At 50.7% G+C, this 26,787-nt stretch overlaps 1 protein-coding gene across 3 annotated transcripts in view; it reads right to left on the reverse strand.

Moving 5' to 3' along the window:
• UBE2E1 (ubiquitin conjugating enzyme E2 E1) overlaps positions 1 to 26,787 on the reverse strand; it is a 64,835-nt gene continuing 38,048 nt past the window's right edge. For 2 of the 3 annotated variants that reach the window (XM_065947266.1, XM_065947265.1), the window contains 3 exons: positions 2,517 to 2,649; positions 1,151 to 1,298; positions 1 to 782 (listed from right to left, as the gene is read on the reverse strand). In XM_065947266.1, coding sequence (XP_065803338.1) covers positions 685 to 782; positions 1,151 to 1,298; positions 2,517 to 2,649 — 379 coding nt within the window. In that variant the 3' untranslated portion in view covers positions 1 to 684. Of the gene's footprint in view, positions 783 to 1,150; positions 1,299 to 2,516; positions 2,650 to 21,972; positions 22,268 to 26,787 lie in introns of those variants that run through there. The other variant, XM_065947267.1, reaches the window with a different exon arrangement.

The following is a 26,787-nucleotide window of genomic DNA, read 5'->3' on the forward strand; positions in this document are numbered from 1 at the left end:
TTGTTTTAATATTGTTTATTAGCACAGTAACAAATGCAGACGTAAGTAGTCCACAACATAGAACCAATCCACTGAGCAACTCCCACTCCACGCCTGACAGTTAACAGCTTAAGGTATTTTACTACAGGTTTTCAAAAGTCCTGATTCAAACCTCTCTCTCTTCACAATAAAGTAGATTGGCATTTAAAATAAAATACATAACTACTCATCTTCTATATTGGTGTCATAGCCACGTGTCCATTTTATACATGAGATAGCAGTCTCTAAAAGCTGTTAAATATCAATGTTCCCTTCCAAAGAGGGAAAACAAACTCCAATTTTTCAAAACAGAAGTGTGTAGTCTTGGAAGGACTTTACATAAATGGCCATGTGTAACCTGTACGAAATTAAGCTGTTTTAAATTTACAGTCTCCAAGCAACTGAACCCAAATGTCTATTCTTCTCTGTACTGCATTTCAGCTAATATTGCAGAACTAATGACAGTTTTTAAAAGTTGCTATTACCAATTCTGTCTACTGTAGCAAGATACCTTAAGTTACAACAAAATCTTAGGAAATAAGACTGAATAATATCTGTTATAGAAATACCCTACTCTTTACCAACGCCCACCCTCCCCACCCCTTCAAAACCATAAGCAGCTCTCTCTGTGACAGACAGACGATGTAAAGCGCCGTGAGGGCCCATCTATGTGGCGTACCGCTTGGTCCACTGCCGGGCCATTCTGTCATGCTCGGCTCTGTTGGTCATATACTGAGTGGCAATGCTGCCCACCAAGGGGTCGGCTGGAAGAGAAGAACGCACGTTACTTTGAGGAAAGGGAAAGGACATTTAAATCTCAGCCAGTAGGTCAGTGAGAGCCTGGAAGAGTGCCGACAGGTGGTTGTGATCAAGCCACTCCACCATTCTGGACACCTTTCCTTCTAGGCTTCCCTTCCCCCACGGCCACCCCCCACTGGAGGGTTTGCTCCTCCGTGTTTCAACCAGTAGACGGAACCCTTGATTAGAAATTTCTTTGAAAAACAATTTTTTCTCCTTTGAAAGCTTCTACACAAATAAAATCGGAACTTTAGAAAATCTTAGTTTAAATAGAAAAAACCACCATTTCCCAAGTGAGGAGGAATAAAACAAGGTAAACAACCAGTAAGCTTACCAGGATTACAGTCTGTGAGAAGTGAACAGATAGAAAGAAGGACTTTAGAAATGGTTAGTGCTGGGCTCCAATTATCTTTCAAAATGTCCAAGCAAATAACTCCTTGACTGTTAATATTACAGTGATAGATTCTTGTCCGAAATGTAACCTAAAAAAATAAGGTAGTGTTAAAATTGAGATTAGAAAGTATTCATGGATACAATCTCAGGGATTTTGAATCTCATTTAAAAAGTAATCGCCAACAAAAAGCAAGGTAACTTCAATTTTTCCTTTTTTTCCTCTTAAATTGAACTATAGTTGATTTACAATTTTGTGTTAATACCTGCTTTTCAGCAAAGTGAGTCAATTATACATACATACACACACACACATATATATTTTAAATATTCTTTTCCATTATGGTTTATCCCAGGAGGCTGGATATAGTTCCCTGTATGTTTCTTGAATTCATCTTTAGCAATTTTAATGTAAATCTTTCCCTAACGTTTTCGAGTTTGGATAGCCAGTCGTTTGCTGACCTCTTGTGTTAGCTGGTGGAACTACATGCTCTCAAGGCTAACTTCACCTGATTGAAACCTGGCAGTGGGCGCATGAAGACAAACAGCTTAGCAGACAGTGATCACACACCTAAGAGGCTGAAACACGGACCAGCAGATGCGGTTTGTTTCTGCTCGTCTCTGAGCTTCACCTCAGATCCTGCAGCGGTCTTGCCGCCTACGGCACTGAATCCCCTCTCACAGGTTCGGGGGTGGAGCCAGGAACGGGGAAGGACCACAGACAAAGCACCATCAGCCTCACGAGCCTGGGCCGTTTGGTCTGGTCTCAACTTTCACTCGTGAAATACACCGCATCATCTAGAGCGCACCTCAGCTGTAACCGGACCACCTTCCGAGAGCGACAGGAGCGTCAGCCAGCCCTCGCGCGGCACCGCGCCCGCCCCGACTGAAGCAGAGTCTGAGCGGGCGGGGAGCGGCAGCCCACCCGAGGAGGGCCGCTCCTGGGTCTGAAGGGCCGGCGCTTCACGATCCGCACAGCATCCGCGCGCGGGGCCACGCTAACAGGCGCTGCACCACCCCGGTGTGCGGACTGGGCCTCGGTCAGACTTCCCCTGACGAGTGGAAAACAGGAATTGCTGACGGGGCGCCGTTACTATAGACAGCAGGACTTTAAGCCCCATGGAAAGACACTTTCTTAGAAACGGTCTTTGCCAAATGAGGCAGTCAACCCCCAGACGTGTTTTACGTATGTTCAAACATACTTAGAGGTTAGTCAGGATCTTTTGCGGTTAAACCCCCGTGTTAAAAAGGCCGGATTCCTCGCTCACGGGACTATCTGAGCGTCAGCCTCAGTCAGCGCGGCGCCTTACCTTCGGAGGCTTGAAGGGGTACTCCGGGGTGAACGTGATGTCCAGGAAGAACACGCCGCCCTCGTACACGGAGCCCGGGGGCCCGAGGATGGTGGACCTCCACTCGTAGATGTTGTCGCCTTTGGGACCAGCGCTGCGGAGCAACACGGCCGCGGTGAGAGGGCGCCCGGCGGCGCACCCGTCCGCGCGGGGCGCCCTCCGCCTCCCCGTTAACACCGGGCGCCCTCCGCCTCCCCGTCAGCGCCGGGCGCCCTCCGCCTCCCCGTCAACACCGGGCGCCCTCCGCCTCCCCGTCAGCGCCGGGCGCCCTCCGCCTCCCCGTCAACGCCGGGCGCCCTCCGCCTCCCCGTCAACGCCGGGCGCCCTCCGCCTCCCCGTCCGCGCGGGGCGCCCTCCGCCTCCCCGTCAGCGCCGGGCGCCCTCCGCCTCCCCGTCAGCGCGGGGCGCCCTCCGCCTCCCCGTTAACACCGGGCGCCCTCCGCCTCCCCGTCAGCGCGGGGCGCCCTCCGCCTCCCCGTCAGCGCGGGGCGCCCTCCGCCTCCCCGTCAGCGCCGGGCGCCCTCCGCCTCCCCGTCAACGCCGGGCGCCCTCCGCCTCCCCGTCCGCGCCGGGCGCCCTCCGCCTCCCCGTCCGCGCGGGGCGCCCTCCGCCTCCCCGTCAGCGCCGGGCGCCCTCCGCCTCCCCGTCAGCGCGGGGCGCCCTCCGCCTCCCCGTTAACACCGGGCGCCCTCCGCCTCCCCGTCAGCGCCGGGCGCCCTCCGCCTCCCCGTCAACGCCGGGCGCCCTCCGCCTCCCCGTCAGCGCCGGGCGCCCTCCGCCTCCCCGTCCGCGCGGGGCGCCCTCCGCCTCCCCGTCAACACCGGGCGCCCTCCGCCTCCCCGTCAACGCCGGGCGCCCTCCGCCTCCCCGTCCGCGCGGGGCGCCCTCCGCCTCCCCGTCCGCGCCGGGCGCCCTCCGCCTCCCCGTCAGCGCCGGGCGCCCTCCGCCTCCCCGTTAACACCGGGCGCCCTCCGCCTCCCCGTTAACACCGGGCGCCCTCCGCCTCCCCGTCCGCGCGGGGCGCCCTCCGCCTCCCCGTCCGCGCCGGGCGCCCTCCGCCTCCCCGTCAGCGCCGGGCGCCCTCCGCCTCCCCGTCAACACCGGGCGCTCTCCGCCTCCCCGTCCGCGCGGGGCGCCCTCCGCCTCCCCGTTAACACCGGGCGCTCTCCGTAGAGCACAGGTGCCCGCCTCCCAGACCCGCGAGTGCAGGCCTCCATCGGGCCTCCAGCCAGGAACACGGGGAGGGGTGCGAAGCCTCCAAACCGGCTGGGAAGGAGCCAGAAACCCTCTCCTCCAGGCACCGTAGGAGACGCAAACTACACTTTTTGGGGGGTGGGGGGTTAAGTGCGCAGTGGGATATACTTTATTTTTTCATTTATTTATATTAGTTGGAGGCTAATTACTTTACAATACTGTAGTGGTTTTTGCCATACATTGACATGAATCAGCCATGGATGTCCATGTGTCCATCCCATCCTGATCCCCCCCCCCCCACCTCCCTCCCCATCCCATCCCTCTGGGTCCTCCCAGTGCACCAGCCCGAGCACTTGTCTCATGCATCCAACCTGGACTGGCCATCTGTTTCACCCTTGATAGTATACTTGTTTCAATGCTACTCTCTCAGATCATCCCACCCTCGCCTTCTCCCATAGAGTCTTAAAAGTCTGTTCTATACATCTGTGACAGAAAGTCTTGCATACAGGGTTATCATTACCATCTTTCTAAATTCCATATATATGCATTAGTATACTGCATTGGTCTTTATCTTTCTGGCTTACTTCACTCTGTATAATGGGCTCCAGTTTCATCCACCTCATTAGAACTGATTCAAATGAATTCTTTTTAACGGCTGAGTGATATTCCATTGTGTATATGTACCACAGCTTCCTTATCCATTCGTCTGCTGATGGGCATCTAGGCTGCTTCCATGCCCTGGCTGTTAGCAGCAGCACTTAAAAGAGAGAAACACCTCTCAGCACACAGAGCTCTTCACAGCCGCCTCACCTCTGGTCAAAGCGTCATTTCTGACCCTCTGATGGGGGCTCTTCCCCCCGTTTCTCCATAATCTTAAACAGAAAGGAGTCCCACAGATGGCAGTTCTCTGAACAGCGTAAACCATGTATGGGCGGGCAGGGGACACGACGACCCAGTTACAAGTCGTTCACAAGCAGCCCTCCACACACCAGAGCACTCCTGGTTACACGCGCTCACGCCGGGATACCTTCTCCACGGCCCTGTCGGATCGGCACCTCTTAGTCAGGCACATGAATAAACAAAAACCGAAAGCTTAACACACGTGTCCAAACAGCAGGTGTGACGTTCTGGGGTTTAGAGAAGACGAGGAGCTTGGGACTCAGTTTGGTTCCTGAAGTAAAGACCCTCCCACAGCACGGGGATGACACGGGCAACGCTGTGGAGGGCTTAACACGCATGCTTTCACTTCAGAGTCTCAAACCCAACTATTAACTGCTGCTTTGAGGACAGTAGCCCAACACCAAAAAAGTTCTTCACTTGGAGACTTGCAGATCCAGTCAACACACAGAAGACTTTCTACAGAGCAGGCAGAACTCTTTCAGACAAACGTTCTGTGTCAGCCGGACTCGTTCACTCACACACGTGCGGACAGCCCACACACCAGGCAGATGCTGCATGCCGGGGGTTCCCATAATGAACAAGACGAGAACTGCTCGTCTTCATCTTGCCCTCTGCTAACTGGTTTGAGGCAGGGTTCAACTCCTTTTAAGAGAAACAGATGAACAGGAAGGGAGATGAGAAGAAAAGGAAAAGTGAAAGCTGTCTTGTTGCCCCATACTTTCCCCAAAGTCACTGGAGATTTTTTCTTTCAGTCTGGAGTTTGACTATACAGTGGAAGTGAGAAATAGATTTAAGGGACTAAATCTGATAGAGTACCTGATGAACTATGGATGGAGGTACGTGACATTGTACAGGAGACAGGGATCAAGACCATTCCCAAGAAAACAGAATGCAAAAAAGCAAAATGGCTGTCTGAGGAGGCCTTACAAACAGCTGTGAAAAGAAGAGAAGGGAAAAGCAAAGGAGAAAAGGAAAGATATTCCCATTTGAATGCAGAGTTCCAAAGAAGAGCAAGGAGAGATAAGAAAGCTTTCTTCAGTGATCAATGCAAAGAAACAGAGGAAAACAACAGAATGGGAAAGACTAGAGATCTCTTCAAGAAAAGTAGAGATACCAAGGGAACATTTCATGCAAAGATGGGCACAATAAAGGACAGAAATGGTATGAACCTAACAGAAGATATTAAGAAGAGGTGGCAAGAATACACAGAAGAACTGTACAAAAAAGATCTTCATGACCCAGATAACCACGATGGTGTGATCACTCACCTACAGCCAGACATCCTGGAATGCGAAGTCAAGTGGGCCTTAGAAAGCATCACTACGAACAAAGCTAGTGGATGTCATGGAATTCCAGTTGAGCTATTTCAAACCCTGAAAGATGATGCTGTGAAAGTGCTGTACGCAATATGCCAGCAAATTTGGAAAACTCCGCAGTGGCCACAGGACTGGAAAAGGTCAGTTTTCATTTCAATCCCTAAGAAAGGCAATCCCAAAGAATGCTCAAACTACCACACAATTGCACTCATCTCACACGCTAGTAAAGTAATGCTCAAAATTCTCCAAGCCAGGCTTCAGCAATACATGAACCGTGAGCTTCCAGATGTTCAAGCTGGTTTTAGAAAAGGCAGAGGAACCAGAGATCAAATTGCCAACATCCGCTGGATCATAAAAAAAGCAAGAAAGTTCCAGAAAAACATCTATTTCTGCTTTATTGACTAGGCCAAAGCTTTTGACTGTGTGGATCACAATAAACTGTGGAAAATTCTTCAAGAGATGGGAATACCAGACCACCTGACCTGCCTCTTGAGAAACCCGTATGCAGGTCAGGAAGCAACAGTTAGAACTGGACATGGAACAGACTGGTTCCAAATAGGAAAAGGAGCACGTCAAGTCTGTATATTGTCACCCTGCTTATTTAACTTATATGCAGAGTACATCATGAGAAATGCTGGGCTGGAAGAAGCACAAGCTGGAATCAAGACTGCCCCAGGAGAAATATCAATAACCTCAGATATGCAGATGACTGCAACCTTATGGCAGAAAATGAAGAACTAAAAAGCCTCTTGATGAAAGTGAAAAAGGAGAGTAAAAAAGTTGGCTTAAAGCTCAACATTCAGACAACTAACATCATGGCATCTGGTCCCATCACTTCATGGCAAATAGATGGGGAAACAGTGGAAACAGTGGCTGACTTTATTTTTCTGGGCTCCAAAATCACCACAGATGGTGATTGCAGCCATGGAATTAAAAGACGCTTACTCCTTGGAAGGAAAGTTATGACCAACCTAGACAGCATCTTAAAAAGCAGAGACATTACTTTGCCAACAAAAGTCCATCTCGTCAAGGCTATGGTTTTTCCAGTGGTCACGTATGGATGTGAGAGTTGGACTATAAAGAAGGCTGAGCACCGAAGAACTGATGCTTTTGAACTGCGGTGTTGGAGAAGACTCTGAGAGTCCCTTGGACTGCAAGGAGATCCAACCTAAAGGAGATCAGTCCTGGGTGTTCATTGGAAGGACTGATGCTGAAGCTGAAACTCCAATACTTTGGCCACCTGATGCGAAGAGCTGACTCATTTGAAAAGACCCTGGTGCTGGGAGGGATTGAGGGCAGGAGGAGAAGGGGGCGACAGAGGATGAGATGGCTGGATGGTATCACCGACTTGATGGACATGGGTTTGGGTAAACTCCAGGAGCTGGTGATGAACAGGGAGGCCTGGCGTGCTGCAGTCCATGGGGTCGCAAAGAGTTGTACACGACTGAGCGACTGAACTGAACTGGAGTTTGGAGAAGAAACAGGAGTAACAGAGGCTAGGGAAACACGCTTGTGAAAGAAAAGAAAGAAGCTGGGGAAGAAAGCACGGTGTGGCCGAAAAGAAAGGAGCAAACCGGGACCAAGGACAGGGCGCCGTGGGGAGGGTCAGGGCCCACCTGGCCAAGCGGCAGAGAGTCCAGACCCTGAACTGGGCACTTAGGAGCTGGGTGACCTTGGGCAAGCTACTGGCTTTGACTCCCCGCCTCGCGGCAACATTCTGAGCACTCAGCACTCCCGGGAAGGCGGTGCCGGTGACTACCTCTGCAGAGAGACAGGTCCACAGCGACGGCTCCTTCAACGGCAGCGGTCACCCCCGTTACCAACGGCCTGAGGAGAACCACCGGCGCACACAGGACGGCCCCTTCGTGCTTCCCTGTGGTGGACAGTCCCAAGAACTATTAAAAACCTGTTTTACACTGGACACGCATGGAAAAAGAGACTGTTTAGTTAACACTATCTCTAAGATTAAGTCACACATATATGCAGACACCATCTTTGAGTTTAAAAAAAGAAAAGATGACTTCCGATTCTGCAAGACGTCTGACCACAGCTATCGCAAGCTGGGATGCAAGGAGTGCCCCTGGCCGGCGCTCTCTCTGGAGACACGTGGTAACCCCTCCGCGGGAAGGGCTACGACTGACTGCTGCTTCACGTCCTGAGATGGGCACTGGTCCTCAGGCGTCTGAAGCTGGCCGCCTGCCTACAGGTTTGCAGAAAGTCTACAGATCCTGGCTGGCGCAGTTACGAGCCCTGTCTAATCAGATGGAGAGGACACTGACACAGCTTAGCGGCAGCTAAGAAGACAAACCACCCTCTCTCACCAAGTTCACAGTATCTAAGACGTGACGGCGAAAGGTGGCATTCACTGTAAACCCCTTCTCACAGATGAGAGGCACGAGCAGAAGCAAGGCCGTCCAAAGCACCGCCGTGCCAGCTGCTCACTCAGTCTACCCAACTCTGTGGCCCTGTGGACTGCAGCCCGCCGGGCTCCTCTGTCCAAGGGATTTCCCAGGCAAGAATCCTGGAGTGGGAATGTCCTTCTCCAGGTGCCTAAGTAGCCATACTGTTTTCCTCACAGTCAGCTTAGTGGTGCTAAGAGACCGAGAAAAAAATAACGATGAAGTCAGTCACTCCCACCCTGGTGGGGATATGCTGGCAAAGGCCCAATCCTGCTGGGACCTTAATAGAGAAAACAGAAGCACAGTGGTCTAACAACATGCCACTACAAGCAGATTTTATGACTGGAAAGAAAATTGGTGGCTTGTACATTTCATCACCACAATCATCTGCAGAACTTTAAAAATGACAGATTCCTGACCTTCATGCCAGGGCTACTACTGAGCTTAGCCCATCCGGAAGGGGAACCGAGACTCTACATATTTAGAGAGCTCTTCTGGTGACCTCAGAGCAGGTGCTTTCCATCTGGGACACCCGGTACAGGTCACTAGGACGACAACCGTCCAGAACGTAAGCATCAACAGTTCACAGAGTGTCACCTGTGATACAGCTAGAAATTCAAATCAAGACTGCTGCCTGTTTGTAAGCAGCTTTCGGTTCGGGTGTAAACTCTTCTGACAGTTCAGAAAAATGCATGGAGAGACATAGAGTTTGAGGGCTTCCCTGGTGGTCCAGTGGTTAAGAATCCAGTCGCTCAACGCAGGGGACCTGGGTTCTATCCCTGGTCAGGGAACTGGATCCCACATGCTGCAACTAAGACCTAATCAATATCTTACAGAGTTTCAAGTATGTAAGCTGGACGTATATGGGAAGAGCAACTGTTTAATTAACATTGTCTCTATACTAAGAAAATGGAGAATGAAGGTGGGTTATAAGAAAAACAGTCTAAGTGAGGTAGTATCAAAAGTAGTTGAAATCATGAAGCATAAACAGGAGCTTTGGAAAAGACTCAACAGCATAGATCCCTAACCTGTGGGTCCTCAACCAGGGGCCTGGGAATTACTGTGAAGCGTCTGAGAATCTGCTGGAAAGACCAAGCGACGCTGCCTGTTACTGAGTGAAGTCACAGCTTTCTATCATGTGCATTTTCTTGATCACAGAGCAAAAATTATGGTAAGGGGCCTGTAATACTTTTTGCTTTTCCCTCTAACTCTCACCTTCTAGAAAAAGGATCCCACTGGTCTAGAAGGTGGTGAGTAGACAGACCCATGGCAAAATTTGAGGGCGGACGCGTCCAGCTCTCAGAAAGTGAGGCTGTTCTGGGGAAGTGTCCCCGAATGCCCCACCCACCCCCTTCCTCCATAAAATGACTGACTGGTTTACCTCCTCAGGACAGCACACGCCTTCACCAGCCTCCTGTCCCCTCCCTGTAACAGAAGATAGTTTCGGCTGCACAATAAGAAATGTAACCCCAGTTTTGAACACCAATTCAAATATACAAATGAGTCTAAGGCCTTAGAAGGGATGAAAGTTCTGAACTGGGAAATGGGAGGTTGAATTTAAGGGATTAAGGGAAGACAGGAATACCACCACAACATGCGTCCCTCCTTGGTGACTGCAATCTCCGCAAGTGGCTGAGACTCTGCCTTTCAGATTCTGCTAAACTCAGGTTTATCTGTAACACAAACACTTTTCAAAACAAAAGCGCAAGGTAATTCCCTGGCGGTCCAGTGGTCAGGACTCCTTGATTTCACTGCCAAGGGCCCAGCTTCAATCTCTGATCGAGGTACTAAGACCCTGCAAGTCATGCAACGTGGTCAGGGGAAGACAAAAGTGTAATAGTTTTTGTTTCGTATAAACTCTTACACAAGGCCAAAGGAAAGAACTGTGACCTAAGTTCTGTTTTTTCCCCTTCTGGTCAAAGTAAACACAGCTTTAGGGTTTCCCTGGTGGCTCGGTGGTAAAGAATCCAGCTGTCGGTGCAGGAGACACAGGTTCAATCCCTGACTCAGGAGACCCCACATGCTGCGGAGCAACCAAGCCCGAGGCCACGACGACGGAGCCCGCGCCCCAGCGCCCAGGACCAAGAGCGCCCGAGCCGCGGCACTGCACCGCGGGAGCCCGCGCCCTGCAGCCCGGCGCGCAGACAGCAACAGACACCCTGCCAGGAAAGCGAGAGAACTCCCCGCTGGATGCAGCTTTCTCATTTCTGCAGTGGTTTCTGAGGTCACACGGATCCACCAGGGCGCAGGCGGGGGCGGTCGGGACCCCCGCCTTCCCGAAGCGCGGGGCAGCGCAGCCACAGGCCCACACCTCACCAGCGCTGACCTGTAGCCACCCAGCAAACGCGATCAGTTGACGTAACTTCTGTGAAACATACGGTCCTAATGTGAACAGTACAGAACCTAACCAATACAAGTCATTTAAGGTGTAATCCTAAGAAATGAATAGAACCAATTTTTAAAACCTGTCATCAGAGCAGCCTTACTACAGAATCTGATGTGCTCTCTGGATTGACTTTTCCAAGAAAACCACACATGTGAATGTTTAAACTTCATTTCAAATGAAACAAAATTTTACTTTCACTTTAAGATGTTTTTCTTGGTCCTCACCCATGCCCACACTCAGTATTAACTTATTACAGATTCTTCTACTTTGACAGTTAAGAAATCAACGTTGCACTTCAGTTTTCAAAAGGTATCACTATTTTCTTACAAACATCCTGAAAGCAAGGCAAATATTACAATCAATTTTTAGAATTTTTATTGGGAGAGATGATCCCTGCTTACACACACAGAAATCCCTAATTGAGATGCTATTTTAGACATAATTCTGAAAGACTCAGTTATCTGGTCTCACACCCTGGGAAACAGTGAGGGATGTGAGGCTGGGGGACAGACAGTCAACCATCGTGCCGCAGACAGGCGTCCCGGCAGCCGGGCGTGGGGGGGCACGGGGCAGGCCGTCAGGAGGGGCCTGGGACGCGCGGCTCGTTCTTCCCAGAAGTCCCCAAGGACCCAGTGTCGTCCCGCAGGACGGTGACCCGGGGCAGCCACACCCCCAGGAAACTCCAAGACTGGACGGGCTCGTCCCTGTCTCTTCTCCTCTTCCCTGACAGAGCAACGGGTCCCGGATACAGTGTCCTGGATACGGCTGCCGTCACAGATGCCCCGAAGCCCACACCACAGGAGCCTTGGAGTCGAGCTCTCTCTGGGTGACAGTCCGTCTGAGCAGGGTTCTGCACGTCGCAGCTGGGACGGGAGCGTGCGTGTCAGTGGGAAAGAGAGCCGCGTCCGTCTGCAGCCCCACGCGCTCTCAGAGCCACCACCATCCCCGATCGCTGTTCTGCTGCGTGGTGCGGGCACAGAGAAAGCAGGCGAAATGCGATCCAGATGCTGTTACCATTGAACGCTGGATTTGCAGGAGTTCCCTGGCGGTCTAGGGGTTACGATTTGCTGCTTTCACTGCCACGGCCTGGGTTCCGTTCCTGGTTGGAGAACTGAGATCCCAAAAGGTGCACCCCCCCCAGCCCAAAAAAAGTAGATTTGCACACACCCCAGTGTTCTATAGACCCCGGCTACTCAAAATGTGGTCCCTGAACAAAAGCAACATCAGTATCCCCTGGCTGTTTGTTAGAAAAGCAGACTCTGAGGCTCCACCCCAGACCTACGGCATTAGAATCTGCATCTTAACACAGTCCCCAAACGATGCCTGAGCACATCAGAGTCTGAGAAGGCGGCTGTGGAGGACACAAATGGCAACGCTTGTCAACTCCACTTTCCAATCATCTGTAACAGATTCAAAGGACCAGTTGTGTTACCTAGGTCTCTGCTCCACCTGTACTTGGCAGTAAAAAACAAATATCAACCCTGGTGATGCTTCACTCTGTTCAGTCTGTAAAATCAATAATCAACACAGAACAGAGAAAGTGCTTACAGGAAGAGACCTGCAATCAAATCTATGTTCCCTACAAACATACGACTCAAAGTCCATTCTTAATATACTCTTCTGCTAAGAAAGTCAAGATGAATATGAGAAAATAGCAGGAATCTTTTCTCAATTGACCAGAGGGACTCCTCGTCCCCCACAATCACTGCCCAATAGACATCGGTCCAGGGAAGGAAAGCAAGCTTCTTGGTGACAGCTACTGAACACATCCAGAGGAATTTTTTAAAGACAGACCCCAAATTCATGCTGTTCTGGCGCCCCTGCAGAAAACAGTAACGGTCGAGACGCAGGGCACCCGGCTGAGCTCCTCGCGGGCGGACACGGCGGGCTGCGTGGTGTGCCCTTCAGCACCGCCCGGAAGAGCGGGGTCCACGCAGGGGCTCCCGTCCGTGTACCCAGGCAGTCACTCCGGAACAGCGCGTCCCAGCAGGGGCACACCGCCCCACACAGGAAGGGGCACCAGCTCAGACAGACGCACACGGAAAACAACGCAGTCCACGTCCGCCAGGGCAGGGGCCTTCCCGCAGAGCCCCCGAGGCTGGCTGCACCAGCAGAGGACAGAGACCCCCTGTCTCCTGCAGGAGGGCAGACAGCCTGTCACAGGCACTCACGACACGCTCTGCACCAAGCACCGGGCTGACCTGAGGCCTGTGGAAGCTGGAGAGCTCATTTCTGAAACGTGTTTCCAATCAGAAAAGACTTGTCTGTGGATTACTTAAACTGCTACAAGCTACGTGGGTGCACAACCTCTCTCGCATCAGACTCTAGGTCTCTAGAGAGTAATTTCCCACATACTGTACAGGTTTGTAGGCCTGAGAGCAATTAACATTGAATTAGCTGGTCAAAATATGTACCACTCTTCAGGATTATATGACAATGTTTCCAAGTTAGGTGAAATAACAAAACCCCACAAAAGCTCAATCTTGCCCAACTAGCCACCAGCTGTAGTTTTATCTTACATGTTACTGCTTTAGGAAAAAGAAACAATCCAGTCCTTCTGGAAATTCCCATTCCAATATTGAAAAAAATTAGAGAGACATCTAGTAAGGACACAATTTTTAAAAGAAAACTAGTTTAAGACAATTTGAAAGAGACTCCAGCACAGATACTGAAAGAATTGCAGACCTAAGAAATTATGGTCCTCAGGGGTGGCTAAGTCCAAGAGAGTTTTTAGTTAACTGAGCCCAGAACCGGGCATTAACCTCTGAACCACTGAGTAAAGAGTGAGGGTAGGCAGCGAGCACGTGAAATGACAAACTAGTCCCAAACAAAGGGCCTTAAAAAAAACTAGGTTGCAGAGGGTGGGGGGAGGGAAACATTGGAAGGATTACAGGGAATTAAAAGATTGGCACGCCCCGTGTCTCAGAGGCCACGTTCCTATACGGTGTTGAACAGGTAGCAATTCAGGATTAAGGTGGACCAGACAATAGCTCTTTGCTGCAGGAACCAGACAAGCCTGATTTAGAACAATTCTAATTTGCTTTGTTTTTCCCAGAGAAATAAGAGAAATGGTCTGAGCAGGTCAGGCGCTCAGGCATTACCCCTCTGTTCCCACTAAGGAGCCAGAGCCAGGGCCTCAGCGTGGAGTCTGGCTGAGTCCTGCGCTTTCAGGCGCAGCGTTTACAGCAGCATCTATAAACCTGCTCTTCCAGGGAGGACTCCCGACCCCTGAACCACAGGAGTGTCAACTGTGGGGGCCCACTTACGCATCGATTTTTTCCAATAGATACATTGGAATCTATTTTCCAATAGATACAATGCAAATTTTGGGAGGATCTCTAACAATCTGAAAAAACTCACAGCCTAATTGCATAGCCTAGAAATATCAAAAAATTAAGAAACAGGCATGTCATGAAGGCATAAAACAAATGTAGGTATATATACAATGGGCTTCCCAGGTGGCGCTAGTGGTTAGCAACTCCCCCGTCAATGCTGGAAAATGTAAGGGACGTGGGTTCAATCTGGGTCAGGAAGACCCCCTGGAGGAGGAAACGGCACCCACTCCAGTGTTCTTGCCTAGAGAATCCCATGGACAGAGGAGCCTGGCGGGCTACAGTCCAGAGGGTCACGAAGAGTCAGACAAGATTGAGAAACTTGTATGTATATATGTATTGTATGTATGACTGAGCATACATACAATATACAAAATATATGTTAATCGATGGTTGTTACTGGTAAGGCTTCCGGTCAAGAGCAGGCTGTTAGAAGTTTTGGGAGGAGTCCAAAGGCGCACTGGGGACCCCCAATCCCTGCACTGTTCAGGGGGCTACTGTAACTAGAAACGAATGGTTAGTTGGGCTCTCCCCGGGCCAGCTGAGCACAGCCAGCTTGTCCATGGAGACGATAACCGTCCTGCAAGTCAGTGAGAAGCAGCTGGTGGAGACAGAGCCTCCTGTTTAGACTTCGTGGGGGTGGGACGGGGGGGTAAGGCACACCTCTTAATATGTGCACCCTCCACACATTCAGTGCTGACCCTCCCACATTCACGGCCACAAGGAGAAGCTACTTACTTGCAGGACACCAACATTCTCAAAAAAAGAACTTCCTGGGCTCTACTCAGTTCCAAGAGAAGACTCTGGAACCCACTCTGGCTACAGAGCCCTCACTGAGGTTCCCCGCCACTCACACCAGCCGTCTGCGCCGCCTTCACGCTGCAGGCGGGCGAGCAGGGCGCCGTGTGAGCAGGGGGCCCGAGGCCACCCTCGCCTGTCCAGAGTCAACGAAGACCTGCCTCAACTGTCTTGCGGCAGCGGACTTTCTGGGTCACTTACCATGTGGGGTGCATTCCACAATTATTTTAATTGTATTGTTTGATAAAGCTTTTATTTAATAATTAAAATTTTTCACTGCCCTTGAACGTATTCCAGTTTGGATCGTCTGTGGTTGATCCACACAGAGGGGATCTGAGATCGCATGCCCGCACCGGCTCACCGGCCAGGCTCCCGCTTCTTCTCCCCCCGCGCCCCCCAGGCTCTGAGGAAACGCCCCACACAGGTGCTGCGCGTCCTCGGCCCAGCCCCTACCGCCTCCCTCAGCACAAACCCAGGGGGATCTGGAGGACACACACGCCTTCAGCTCGAGCTGGCTCTGACACCACCAGGGAAAGACGAGACGAGCGGTGCCCCGGGTCCCCACAGGTCAGCACCGTCCGCAGCCCTGAACCACCGTCTGCCTCCTCCCCTCTGCGCCGCCAGGCTTTCCCGAGGCTGAGCTGAGGACAGTCAGTGCAGGAGCAGAGAATAACCCAGCTGTTTCCTTAAGTCTGACACTGGAGGAATCTGCAAATATGTAAAACAGTGCCACTCATCTAGGTTTTTTGGATTTAGAAAATCAGTTACATGCTAACACGTCCCAGGTTATTTCTAAATGAACTATTTTTTTTAATGTTTCAGCTCTAATCTTGAATGCTGTAAAAATCCATAATTATTAGCCATATAAAGAAAAGCTCTTGCTTATAATAATTTTTAAAGGTATAACGGGGTCCTGAAACTTTTTTAAAAACTTGACAACTGCTGGGGAAATTATTTTAAAATCATATTAACACAACTGGCTACGCATTAGAACAAGTGTTTGACCCTTACTTTCATCAGCTATTAAAACAAACAGAACCTCAAAACCTTAAAAGTGTGAACAGAAACTGGAAGAAAACACGCGTGAGGGTTTTCTGCCTGAGGGTGGGGACCTGTCGGGCCAAGCCCTGCACGGGGGCCGCCGGCGCCTCGTCCGGGTCAGCCCCCCGCAGCCGGCGTTCCTGAGCGCGGCTCCCCGTGACTGTTCCCGAGGGGGTGCGGCGGACGCCCCCTGCAGCGAGCCCACCGCACAGACCCGCGGACACTCCTCCCGCAGGCGTCTGGCTCCCCCCCCGGGTGTGGACCAGGGGCGGCCTGCGGACTCCCCAGGCCAGGGCCTTTGTCCAGGGGGTCCCGCCCTCCCCGCTGCCGTCTGACCGCGGCAGAGACCCTGAGCACAGATGGCACGGCCCGGCCCTCGGCCCCCGGCGGGCGGTGGAGGTGGTTCTGCGCCCTTCAGGGTGCTCCCGTCAGGCAGGAACAAGGAGCTGGGACAGCTTCCGATGGCCCCTCACCACCGGCTGACGGCCCGGGGCACGCGTCCCCGGCCTGCTCGGCACTGGCCAGGAGGTGTCCTCTGCGGACAGCCCTTCCCTCCCAGGCTGACTCCCGCCTCTCCCCGCGCTCCTAACACTACAGAAACGGCTTGTATTCCAATTCTCCAGGGTCTCCTTCTCGGGGAACCAAAGCTGAAACACCAACGAAGTTACACAGGGAAAGACGAACAGATGTCGTGACAGAAAAACTGAAGACCCGCCAGACAGAGAAGTCATGAACAGTTCATCACAGGGCGGTGCGCAGAGCCACAGTGCAAGACACAGGGTGAGGACCTCGACTGGGAAAACGTTCAGAGTACACAGGCACTTCTCAAAAGAAACCCATGTGGCCAATAAACAGATTCTCAATCTTATTTAGACTCAAGGAAATGCAAATTAAACACAAGGCACCTTTTAACCTGTAAGGACTGGCAAGAACTCAAACGACTGGCAGTCTTCCGCGTTAACTGCACGAGGAACAGGCCCTCTCTTCCCCTGTTGTGGGACAGGGAATCAGCAGTCCTTTCAGACTGTGATTAGATGTAACATGTTCGAGTGTAAACCCAGGATACCCTCTGACACAGAAATCCTGCTTCTCAGAAATTCACCTAAGGAATGACTGGACACGTGCGCATGGCCATAGTACCAGGATATTTATAAGAACCGTATGTGTGATAGAAAAATATCTGTAACGAGCTAAATTATCACTAGGAGAGAGGTTAGAGACAGCACGGTACAGCCGTATAAAGGTACAGCCCGCAGCTCTTACATGAGAGGAAGCACGCACGCTGCACACGATGGGAAGAAACCCACAGTGTAGTGTTAACTGAAAGAGCAGGTTCTGTAACAGTGTCTAAAACAGTCTCATTTTTGTAAGACATACCATACAGCCAAACTATAACAGTAGTTATACCTGAAGGATGAGGCAGGGGATTCACCTTCTCCTTCAAACAGATCTGAATCACTGGGATTTAAAAAAACAATCATGTGTAACTTTCATAATAACGTGTTACCATTTTAGAAAGAGTAGACGAAATGGAATCAAACCCACTGAGTAAGAGAGAGAGCATCAGAGAAGGTGAGTAACGTGGTGACCCGGGTAAACAGGCTTTCTGAGGAGAGAACCAGCACTTTCAGCATTCAGGGGGTGGGGGTACTCAATCTGGGGTACGGAAGCCCTGCTGGGGAAATTATTCTAAAATCATATTAACACAACTGGCTAACCATTAGAACAAGTGTTTGACCCTTACTTTCATCAGCTATTAAAACAAACAGAACCTCAAAACACATACGTTTTCCTTGGGGACCCCGACTCGCTGCATCTGTGGGTGACGACGTGAAACGGTCTTTCACAGGAAGGGACTGTGGCTGCTGCCACCTCCAGCCCTGTGACGAGGCCCCCTGACGCTCAACACGGAGCCTGGGGAAGCCTGGGACTCTCCCCACTCAGCCCGGGGCTCCTTCCAGCTGCCTTCCCCACCCTGTACCCGCCGTGTGGAGCAGAGAGAAGGCTCAGTGTGAACCAAGGAGGCTCCAAGAGCAGGAAGTGAATCCTTTTCAAATCAAGGCAGGGGGCCCTGACAGGCCACTCAGCAGACACGTTAAAAACACCGACTGTCACCTAAGACGATCTGCTCATGTCACCTAAACAGCTATCTAAATACTCAATTCAGCTGAAGACTCCAAAACATGGAAGACTTGGAAGCAGGTGAATTTAATTATATGTAATGTTATGCCTCAATAAAGTAGACAAAAATTTCTCCAAGTATAATAAGCGAAATAAACTCTGAATTCAATTCTCCAGGATTTATTAGGGATCAGTTTGTTCTGACCTAACATAGGCACATTTAAAATATTGTTCCAAGAACCAACAGAAATCAAAAGCAGAATACCCAACATTTGCGAAGGAACATACAATTTCCACAGTTCTTTCACAAACTTTGAATTCTCTGATCTTCACTGAAATCTTTTATCAGGAAAAGTCATATTACCTCCATTTTAAAGATCTGGAAACAGATTCCAGAGGTGAAACAATGTGCCTGAATGATGGAGTCCTAAAGGGGAAAGTCCCAACTCTGGAAAATGCAGTCTAGGCTTTCCTACTAAAATATGCTTCCTACTATATTTTCTGTCCACTATAATCCATAGAGCTTCTAATAAAATCACCTGCCTCCGGACTCACACCACTTTCATTTAATCACACTTACCAGTCTGCCTCTGCTACCTAATTATCTCATATCTCTTCCACATTTGGATGGAGACTGGAATTAAACAGGAACAAGAAAATCTTGTGATCTGCTAAGAGCTATTATTAAAATTTCTTAAAAAACTGATTCACTTTATTTGCAGAAATGAATTAACTGAAAACACATACACCCCCACACAGTACATACTTCTTGTGGAGGACAGGGGGTTTTGCTAACAATGTGACAAGTCCACAAATGGTAAGAATTCCCAGTTTAAAGAAAACCGAAGATGGTTTTGAGAAACGAGCATCAGTTCAACTGAGTAACAGTCTAAATGTTATGCTCCTAACTGCAAAGAGAAAAAAGAAACACAATTCTTCAGGTGGAAATAGAAAAAAAAACCCAAAACACTAAAAAGCAGGTGTATTAGCACATGACACCTATTTTTGCAGCTGAGAAGTGAGTTTGGTCCCAGAGCTCAGATCCACTCCGGCTTCCGGCGGCCCCAGGGGGCTGGCAAGCACTGAAGCGACCTGCGACGAGACGCAGGGCAGCCCCGCCGGGGGCACAAGGCCCCCCGCGCCTCTGGGAAGCGGGCCTCCGAGGCCTTCCGTTCCCTCCCTCTGCACTGCCACTCAGAGCCACCAGGAGATCACAGGGCAGCAGGCGAGCAGAGCTATCTACTGCACTGGGGGAGGCGCCGGCTTCTTTCTGGGTCCCAGCTGGTCAGGGGGAACGGGGGAAGGCTGCTGATATCTGCGAAGGGCTGAGAGACTGCATGAGCGAGGCTGCGCCCTACACGTCCAAGACAGGGCTGGGGGGCCTCCGGCTCCTTTCTCATTGCAGAGCCCCTTTCTCATTGCAGAATCTCATCGCCGGATCCGTCCTGCTGCCTACACCCGCCCTTCTGGCTAAGCAGAGACAGCAGCTTTCTCGGGGGCAGGCGCTGCAGCAGCTGCGGAGGCGGCCCAGGTGTGGTGTCCACATGTGACACCTCACAGCTGCCAGAGGCGCGCGGCCAGTGCTGGGGCTGGTGAGCAGATACCCAGGGCTCCCCGGGGCCGCTGGCCAGTCACCATTCTGGCTCCCAAATCACCACAAGCAGCGCACACACATGTACCGCATGCTAACATCAGTCGCCTCTGAAAAGGGCTCTAATCGTTCAACACCGAAGGGCATTCTCCCCGAACCGAAAAGGGTCCTAACAAAAACGTCAGCTGGGGACTTCCAATTTTACATGGGATAAACTTTCAGAGAACTAACTACTGAAAGACATGCCTACCCAGGATGAAGTTTTAGAGAAAAGATCAAAAGGCAAGAGAAGTTCTGATGAAGAGCAAAGGAGACATCTGCGGCAAGCGCAGGGCTCAGAGCACGACGCAGCTGAGCGCCCAGCGTGTGGCTGGAAAGGAAGGCTGAAGACTCAGAGACAAACGTGGAAAATGAAACACCCAGACCTAGCGTGAATACTGGACCAGAGGAGGGAAATGACCATCTCGGAGCACACGCGTGAAGACGGCAGCGTGAACACGTGCGCCGGAGGCTCCTCTTCCAGGCGCCACCTGCACAAGAGCAAGCAGATTTTCCAAAAAGGCAAAAACCTACAAAGATGGGACAGACAGGAAAGGAGACGATGATAAGGGGAAGCTGGAAGGTGAAGAGACCAGTGGTCAAGGATGTGCCATCCAGGACTGATTCCTACACGCTGTTACAAGAGAGTTCACATCATGCCCAATGACCCCAGAGATGTGGACTATCAGACCAAGCCCACTCCCTGAAGACCCGGAGCCTGAGTGCCTGGGGCAGCGTCAGGCGAGGGGGGAAGAGCTGGCTCAGAGCGCACACGCATGAGCCGCACCCCAGGACCGTCTGTGAGGCGCTGCTGAGCCGGGCAGCGCCGTCCTCGCCCGGACAGTCACCCCACAGGCTCAGGCCGCGTGTGCCAGCGCCTGAGACCGCTGCTCAGCCGACCCGCAGGCCACCCCCACAGCAGCAGTAGCCAGCTCTCCCCTGCCTCTGAGTCAGAACAGAACTGGGCCTGGACTGCAGCCTCCAGAGCCCAGCAGCCCCCTCACTGCAGAACAAGCGCGTGCTCTTCTGGGCTGCCGATGCTGCGGTCATCTGGCACACGGGACAGAAACCCCACCAGCTGGGAGTCCGCATTCAGGAGAGGTTAAAACTGAGGGTGCTCTGAAGCCGGGTCCTAGCCTAGCCGAGGGCGTCCACACACCTGGGTGCCCCGGAGACCCCAACCCTCCTCCCTGGCACCAGGGGAGCACAGATGGCCCAGGAGGACCCCAATCACTAACCGCAGGGCTCGCCTCAGGACTGTGACCGAGGCAGGCTCCTCCAACACGGCCAACAAAAAGCAAGACAGACGGGAGAGGGACAACCAGAGAACAGAAAAATCACAAAGCCCAGAGTAAACTGACCACCAACATCCAGAGACACAGAAGATGCTGCACCCAGCAAAGAAGAACACGGCTAAGATGAAGCCACAGGGAGAAGATGGCGGTGGGGGGGCGTACGGGTGAAGGTGGTCCGGAAGCACAGACCCCAACAGTAAACGAGCCACGGGGCGTCACGGACAGCAGGGCGACCATGGTTACCAGCTCTGTACAGCTGAGAGCTGCTGGGAGAGCAGCCTCTGAAGGTTCTCGCTCCTCTGTGCGGCGGTGGATGCTACCCGAACCTAGCGTAGCAACCATTATGCAGTGGACACATCGATCTGTCCAAGCTGGAGACCTGAATTCCATCCCTGGTTGGGAAGATCCCCTGGAGAAGGAAATGGCAACCAGCTAGTCTTCTTTGCCCAGAGAATCCCCATGGACAGAGGAGCCTGGTGGGCTACAGTCCATGGGGTCGCAAAGAGACTCTACTTACCAACTAAACAGCAACCTAAAAACAGGGAGGTAAACAGCAAAACCACCAACTCAAAAAAGTGTGGGTAGCTGCCTCTGGGCCTTCCCAGCGGTGAAGAGTCGGCCTGCAGAGGCAGGAGACTGGGTCTGAGCCCTGGCTGGGGAGAGCCCTGGAGGCGGCACGGCGACCCGCCCCAGTGTCGCCTGTGAGTCCCACGGACAGAGGAGCCCCGGGGGCCGCCGTCCCCGGGGGCACAGAGAGTCGGACACGACTGCGCACACAGGCAGCTGCCTCTGGAGAGCAAAGAGGGGCAGGCTGCTGCAACAGGTGTTCCTTTGAAGCAAACCTTAAAGAAATATTAGATTCTTTAAACTATGTTGGTGTATAGTTTTAATAAAAACAAAAACCAAGAAAAGATGGAAAGGGAAAACAAAGTTAACATTTTAAAACCATGTGACACAAGCCTCTTTTATCCAATTCAAGTTCTTCCAAGTACAAGAGGGTATAGCTGTATTTCCAAGGGATCATCCACTTAGCTCCCAGAAAATAAGCATAAAATACTGGCCTAAGAGCATGCATCCCAGCTTAACGCGCACTGCACCGCTACAGTGCACCATGAACTGGCCACGGAAACCGAGAGCCGGAGCGGACGCGGCGCGGCAGCTCGTCCCAGAGAGAGCCGGGGAGGTCTGCAGGGACGGGCCATCGAGCCGTGCGTGGAGGGCCAACAGGCTTCTTCCAGGGGAAGCGGTGACTGAACAGAGGTGACGGGCGTCTCCTGCAGCAATGTAGGTGAAAATGGAACTGGAGAAACAAGGAGAACAGATCACAGAGAGCCTTAAATGCCTAGCAAGCTGTTTAGATTTTAATGGCTTTGTACTGCCTACGGGACACAGTCAGTTTTAAGAAGTGGAAAACCCCAAACAGTGAAAACATCAACCCATTCAGAAACTGGAAACTACATATTCAACCTTCAATGAACAGAGCAAAGAGCCTAATTAAGAGGCGATGGAAACCGAACAACGTGGATTCGAGCAGGCACAGTGAGAACAGAACTGTCCCTGGGATAATCACAGCTACTTCACGGTAGCAACCCCGAAGGGTCATCAACAGAGCACAGAGCCTCGGCTACAACACACACACGAGCCCAAGCGGCCTCGCCAGCGCGCCCAGCCTCTTCAGCACAAATCCCATGTGCCCGCCCCAGCACACGCAGGCGCATCATTCCTTTATCTGCTAAAAACGAAACGCTGAGTTTAGGTATATCATCTAGCATGCTTCATACAGTAACATTTCAGAAAACTATACACCCTGATTTTAGCTCAGAAATGTCATTAGACATATGCTTGATTTATTTGTTTGCTATTATATGCAATAGTTAAAATATATAAACATGTTATTGTCTATGTTTATTTCAAGAAGTTAAAATATCAGGTTTTGCTTCATGTTAAGGTTTGACAGAAAACAGCAAAATTCTGTAAAGCACTTATCCTTCAATAAAAAATAAATTAAAAAAACACATAAGGTTTAACATTTTTAAAAAAACACTTATTTACAGCAGGTAAAGCAATACGGAAGGGTGACACCTCTGAGCAAAGCGGATCCTTTTAACCAGTCCATCTGGCAGCGTGGGTTGGCTGGACTGGGCCTTGATGAAGAGCCAGGACTGCAGGTCTGAGAGACCCACAGACAGGCACAGTCCACCCCAGGTACGCACGCGCCGCAGAGCCGCGGCAGCAGCCAGGAGGCTCAGGCAGCGCAGCGGCCCTCACGCGGCAGAGGGAGCAGCAGCAGGCAGCGCAGCCGGCCGGCCAGAGGGAGGAGCACGGGCCGGGCACCAAGAAGCCCAGAGAAACCCGACGGGGGCGGGGGGCAACTGCTGGAGCGGAGGGCCGCCAGAGCCACCCTCCTCTTCAGGGGACGCTTAGGGGCTGAGGTCTGGGAGCACAGCTGACTTCTCTGGGAGGAAGAAGAGCTTCAGCGGCTCCGGGAGCAGGGGTTGCCGGCCCGGGGCAGGAGAGCCTGACAAAATAAAGCCCATGTGCTCACGTATCAGCCAATTGGAAAATACCTATTTAGACAAGAGTATCTGTTCAAAATTCTTACAAGATTCATCAAAGTGTCAAAGGGGGTGCCTACTCCATGACCCTGCCAGTTAAGAGAAAGGCCAACAACAAATGATTAAAACGCAAGGCTGGGCCCTCCCTGGGCCAGGGCTGGGGACCCGGCACTTCCATTGCAGGGGGTACAGGCCCCATCCTCGGTCCTGGTCGAGAACGAAGATCCCACATGCTGCGAGGCACAGCCAAAGGGAAAAATTCTGTTCACACTTCCCCGTGAGAAAGAAAAACAACTGGACAAAGGTGGAAACAGTCCCCCAAACACCCCTATCCCCCGTGAGCTACAGGGCAGCGTTCTCCTGCCCTAGTGCCGACTTCTAATCCCACCCTGCCCACACACACCCTCCTAGCTGAGAGTCAAACCCGCTTCGCCCTCAGTAGTCCACAGTAAACCCTCTTAAGGTGAACAGCGACCTGCCAGTCTGAAAACTAAAGGCATTTCGCACTCTCTTCCTCTTGCCCATCACGTGACTTTTCTGTTCTCCTCTGACCTCTGAACTCCCCACTCCCCTTTCCAAAGCCCCGTCCCGCTAATCTAATCTGTGGGGCCCTGGGGCCCCGCCAGCAGGAGCTCCCCGGGCAACGGTCTAATAAAGAGGTGGTGCACCTCAGGGAAGGGCTTGGATCCATGTGAGGTCAGGGAGGCTTCAGTGGGCATCAATGGAAGGAGAAAGGGAGAAGGCAGCTCAGAATCTGAACAAATTCAGTAAGAAGTCCCAGGCTGCTGTCCTAACAGCAAGTTAGGTAACGTAGCAGAAATACCTACTGCAAGCAACGGGGTTCAAACTGTACCCCAAGGGGACAGAAGGCTTCACTGTTCTAAATGCTTTACTTCCCTGAAATCTGTCTCAAGAAAGGGCTGCGCTGCTTTCAAAAGCTTTACAAATACACCTCACAGTATTATACAACCAAACACGCAAAGAACCTGAGAATCAGAACCGCGTGCGAATCCCGGTTCAGCCCTCATCGGGAGGGTGTGGCTGATGACACGGCCCTCAACTGCGCCTTGAGAAGTCAAGGAGAACTACATAAAGGGGCTCTGGGCCTTTAACCACTACTGGACCCACAGAAGAATTTTAAAAGCAGTAAGTGATCAAATTTCCAAAGAAATAGTGGCTGCTTACATGAGTATCAGTAACTGCTGCCATAGCAATCTAAAGCTACATTTTGGCTTTCCAATAATCAAGTTAATCTTTTCACTTCAAAGGTCATAATTACAGTAAAATTTCACATAATTAACGAAGGCATTATACTGAAATCAAATAATAAATAAAAGCTACCTTACCTCACATTGATTATTAAGATATGCACTAACTCAATAAAATTTAAAATAAAAGACAAACTAGTAAGAACATGGAACTGATTCCTACAGAAAAGATGGTTCAGAGATCGACCTTTTAAAGCCTAAAGACTGCTTTAAGCATGTTTGATTTTTACCACCACAAAATGATGCTGTGAAACTGCTGCACTCAATATGCCAGCAAATTTGGAAAACTCAGCAGTGCCTACAGGACTGGAAAAGGTCAGTTTTCATTCCAATCCCAGAGAAAGGCAATGCCAGGGAATGTCCAAACTACCGGACAATTGCACTCATCTCACACGCCGGTAAAGTAATGCTCAAAATTCTCCAAGACAGGCTTCAACAGTACGTGAACTATGAACTTCCAGATGTTCAAGTTGGTTTTTAAAAAAGGCAGAGGAACCAGAGATCAAATTGCCAAGATCCGCTGGATCATCAAAAACGCAAGAGAGCTACAAAAAAAAATCTACTTCTGCTTTATTGACTATGCCAAAGCCTTTGACTTTGGATCACAACAACTGTGGAAAATTCTTCAAGAGACGGGAATACCAGACCACCTTACCTGCCTCCTGAGAAATCCGTATGCAGGTCAAGAATCAGCAGTTAAAACTGGACATGGAACAACAGACTGGTTCCAAATCAGGAAAGGAGTACGTCAAGGCTGTATACTGTCACCCTGCTTATTTAACTTATATGCACAGTACATCATGTGAAATGCCTGGCTGAATTAAGCACAAAGTGGAATCAAGATTGCCGGGAAAAATATCAATAACCTCAGATACGTAGATAACACCACCTTCATGGCAGAAAGCGAAGAACTAAAGTGCCTCTTCATGAAATGAAAGAGGACAGTAAAAAAGTTGGCTTGAAACTCAACACTCAGAAAACTAAGATCACAGCATTTGGTCCCATCACTCCATGGCAAGTAGACGGGGAAACAATAGAAATAGTGGCTGACTTTATTTTATGGTCTCCAAAATAATTGCAGATACTGACTGCAGCCATGAAATTAAAAGACGTTTGCTAAACACCTAAACACCATATTAAAAAGCAGAGACATTATTTTGCTAACAAAGGTCCATCTAGTCAAAGCTATGGTTTTTTCAGTGGTCATATATGGATGTGAGAATTGGACTATAAAGAAAGCTGAGCACCTAAGAATTGATGCTTTTGAACTGTGGTGTTGGAGAAGACTCTTGAGAGTCCCTTGACAGCAAGGATATCCAACCAGTCCATCCTAAAGGAGATCAGTCCTGAATATTCATTGGAAGGACAGATGCTGAAGCTGAAACGGCAATCCTTTGGCCACCTGATGCGAAGAGCTTACTCATTTGAAAAGACCCTGATTCTGGGAAAGATTGAAGGCGGGAGGAGAAGGGGATGGCAGAGGATGAGATGAGATGGTTGGATGGCATCACCAACCCGATGGACATGAGTATGAGCAGGCTCCGGGAGTTGGTGATGGACAGGGAGGCCTGGCATGCTGCAGTCCGTGGGGTCACAAAGAGTCAGACACGACTTAGTGACTGAACTGAATGAACGCTCCAATCATGCACTAGCTACATACCCCCAGTAACTGCTCTGTGAATCTGTAAGTTGAAAAAAAGTATTCCTCATTTTAATTTCAAGCTATTATCTCACAAAATAATTAAAGTAGTAAAAATTACACTCAAAAATCCTAACCTGTTCAGGCAACACTCTGCTTTCATAAATGTGAAGCGTCTATTAAGCATTTAACTCTCCCATAAAATACCATCAAGAGGTTGGTCAAATGAATAATTAACCCATATATTCATTAAAAGCAGATACTTAGAAGATGTACTTCTCAGTTAATTCTCATTTAACCTTGAGACTTAATTCAGTCTTCCACAAAAGCAGTAGCACAAATCTAGGTATTTAATAGG

This window comes from Muntiacus reevesi, chromosome 10 (genome assembly GCF_963930625.1).
Source record: "Muntiacus reevesi chromosome 10, mMunRee1.1, whole genome shotgun sequence".
Classification (NCBI taxonomy): Eukaryota; Metazoa; Chordata; class Mammalia; order Artiodactyla; family Cervidae; genus Muntiacus; species Muntiacus reevesi.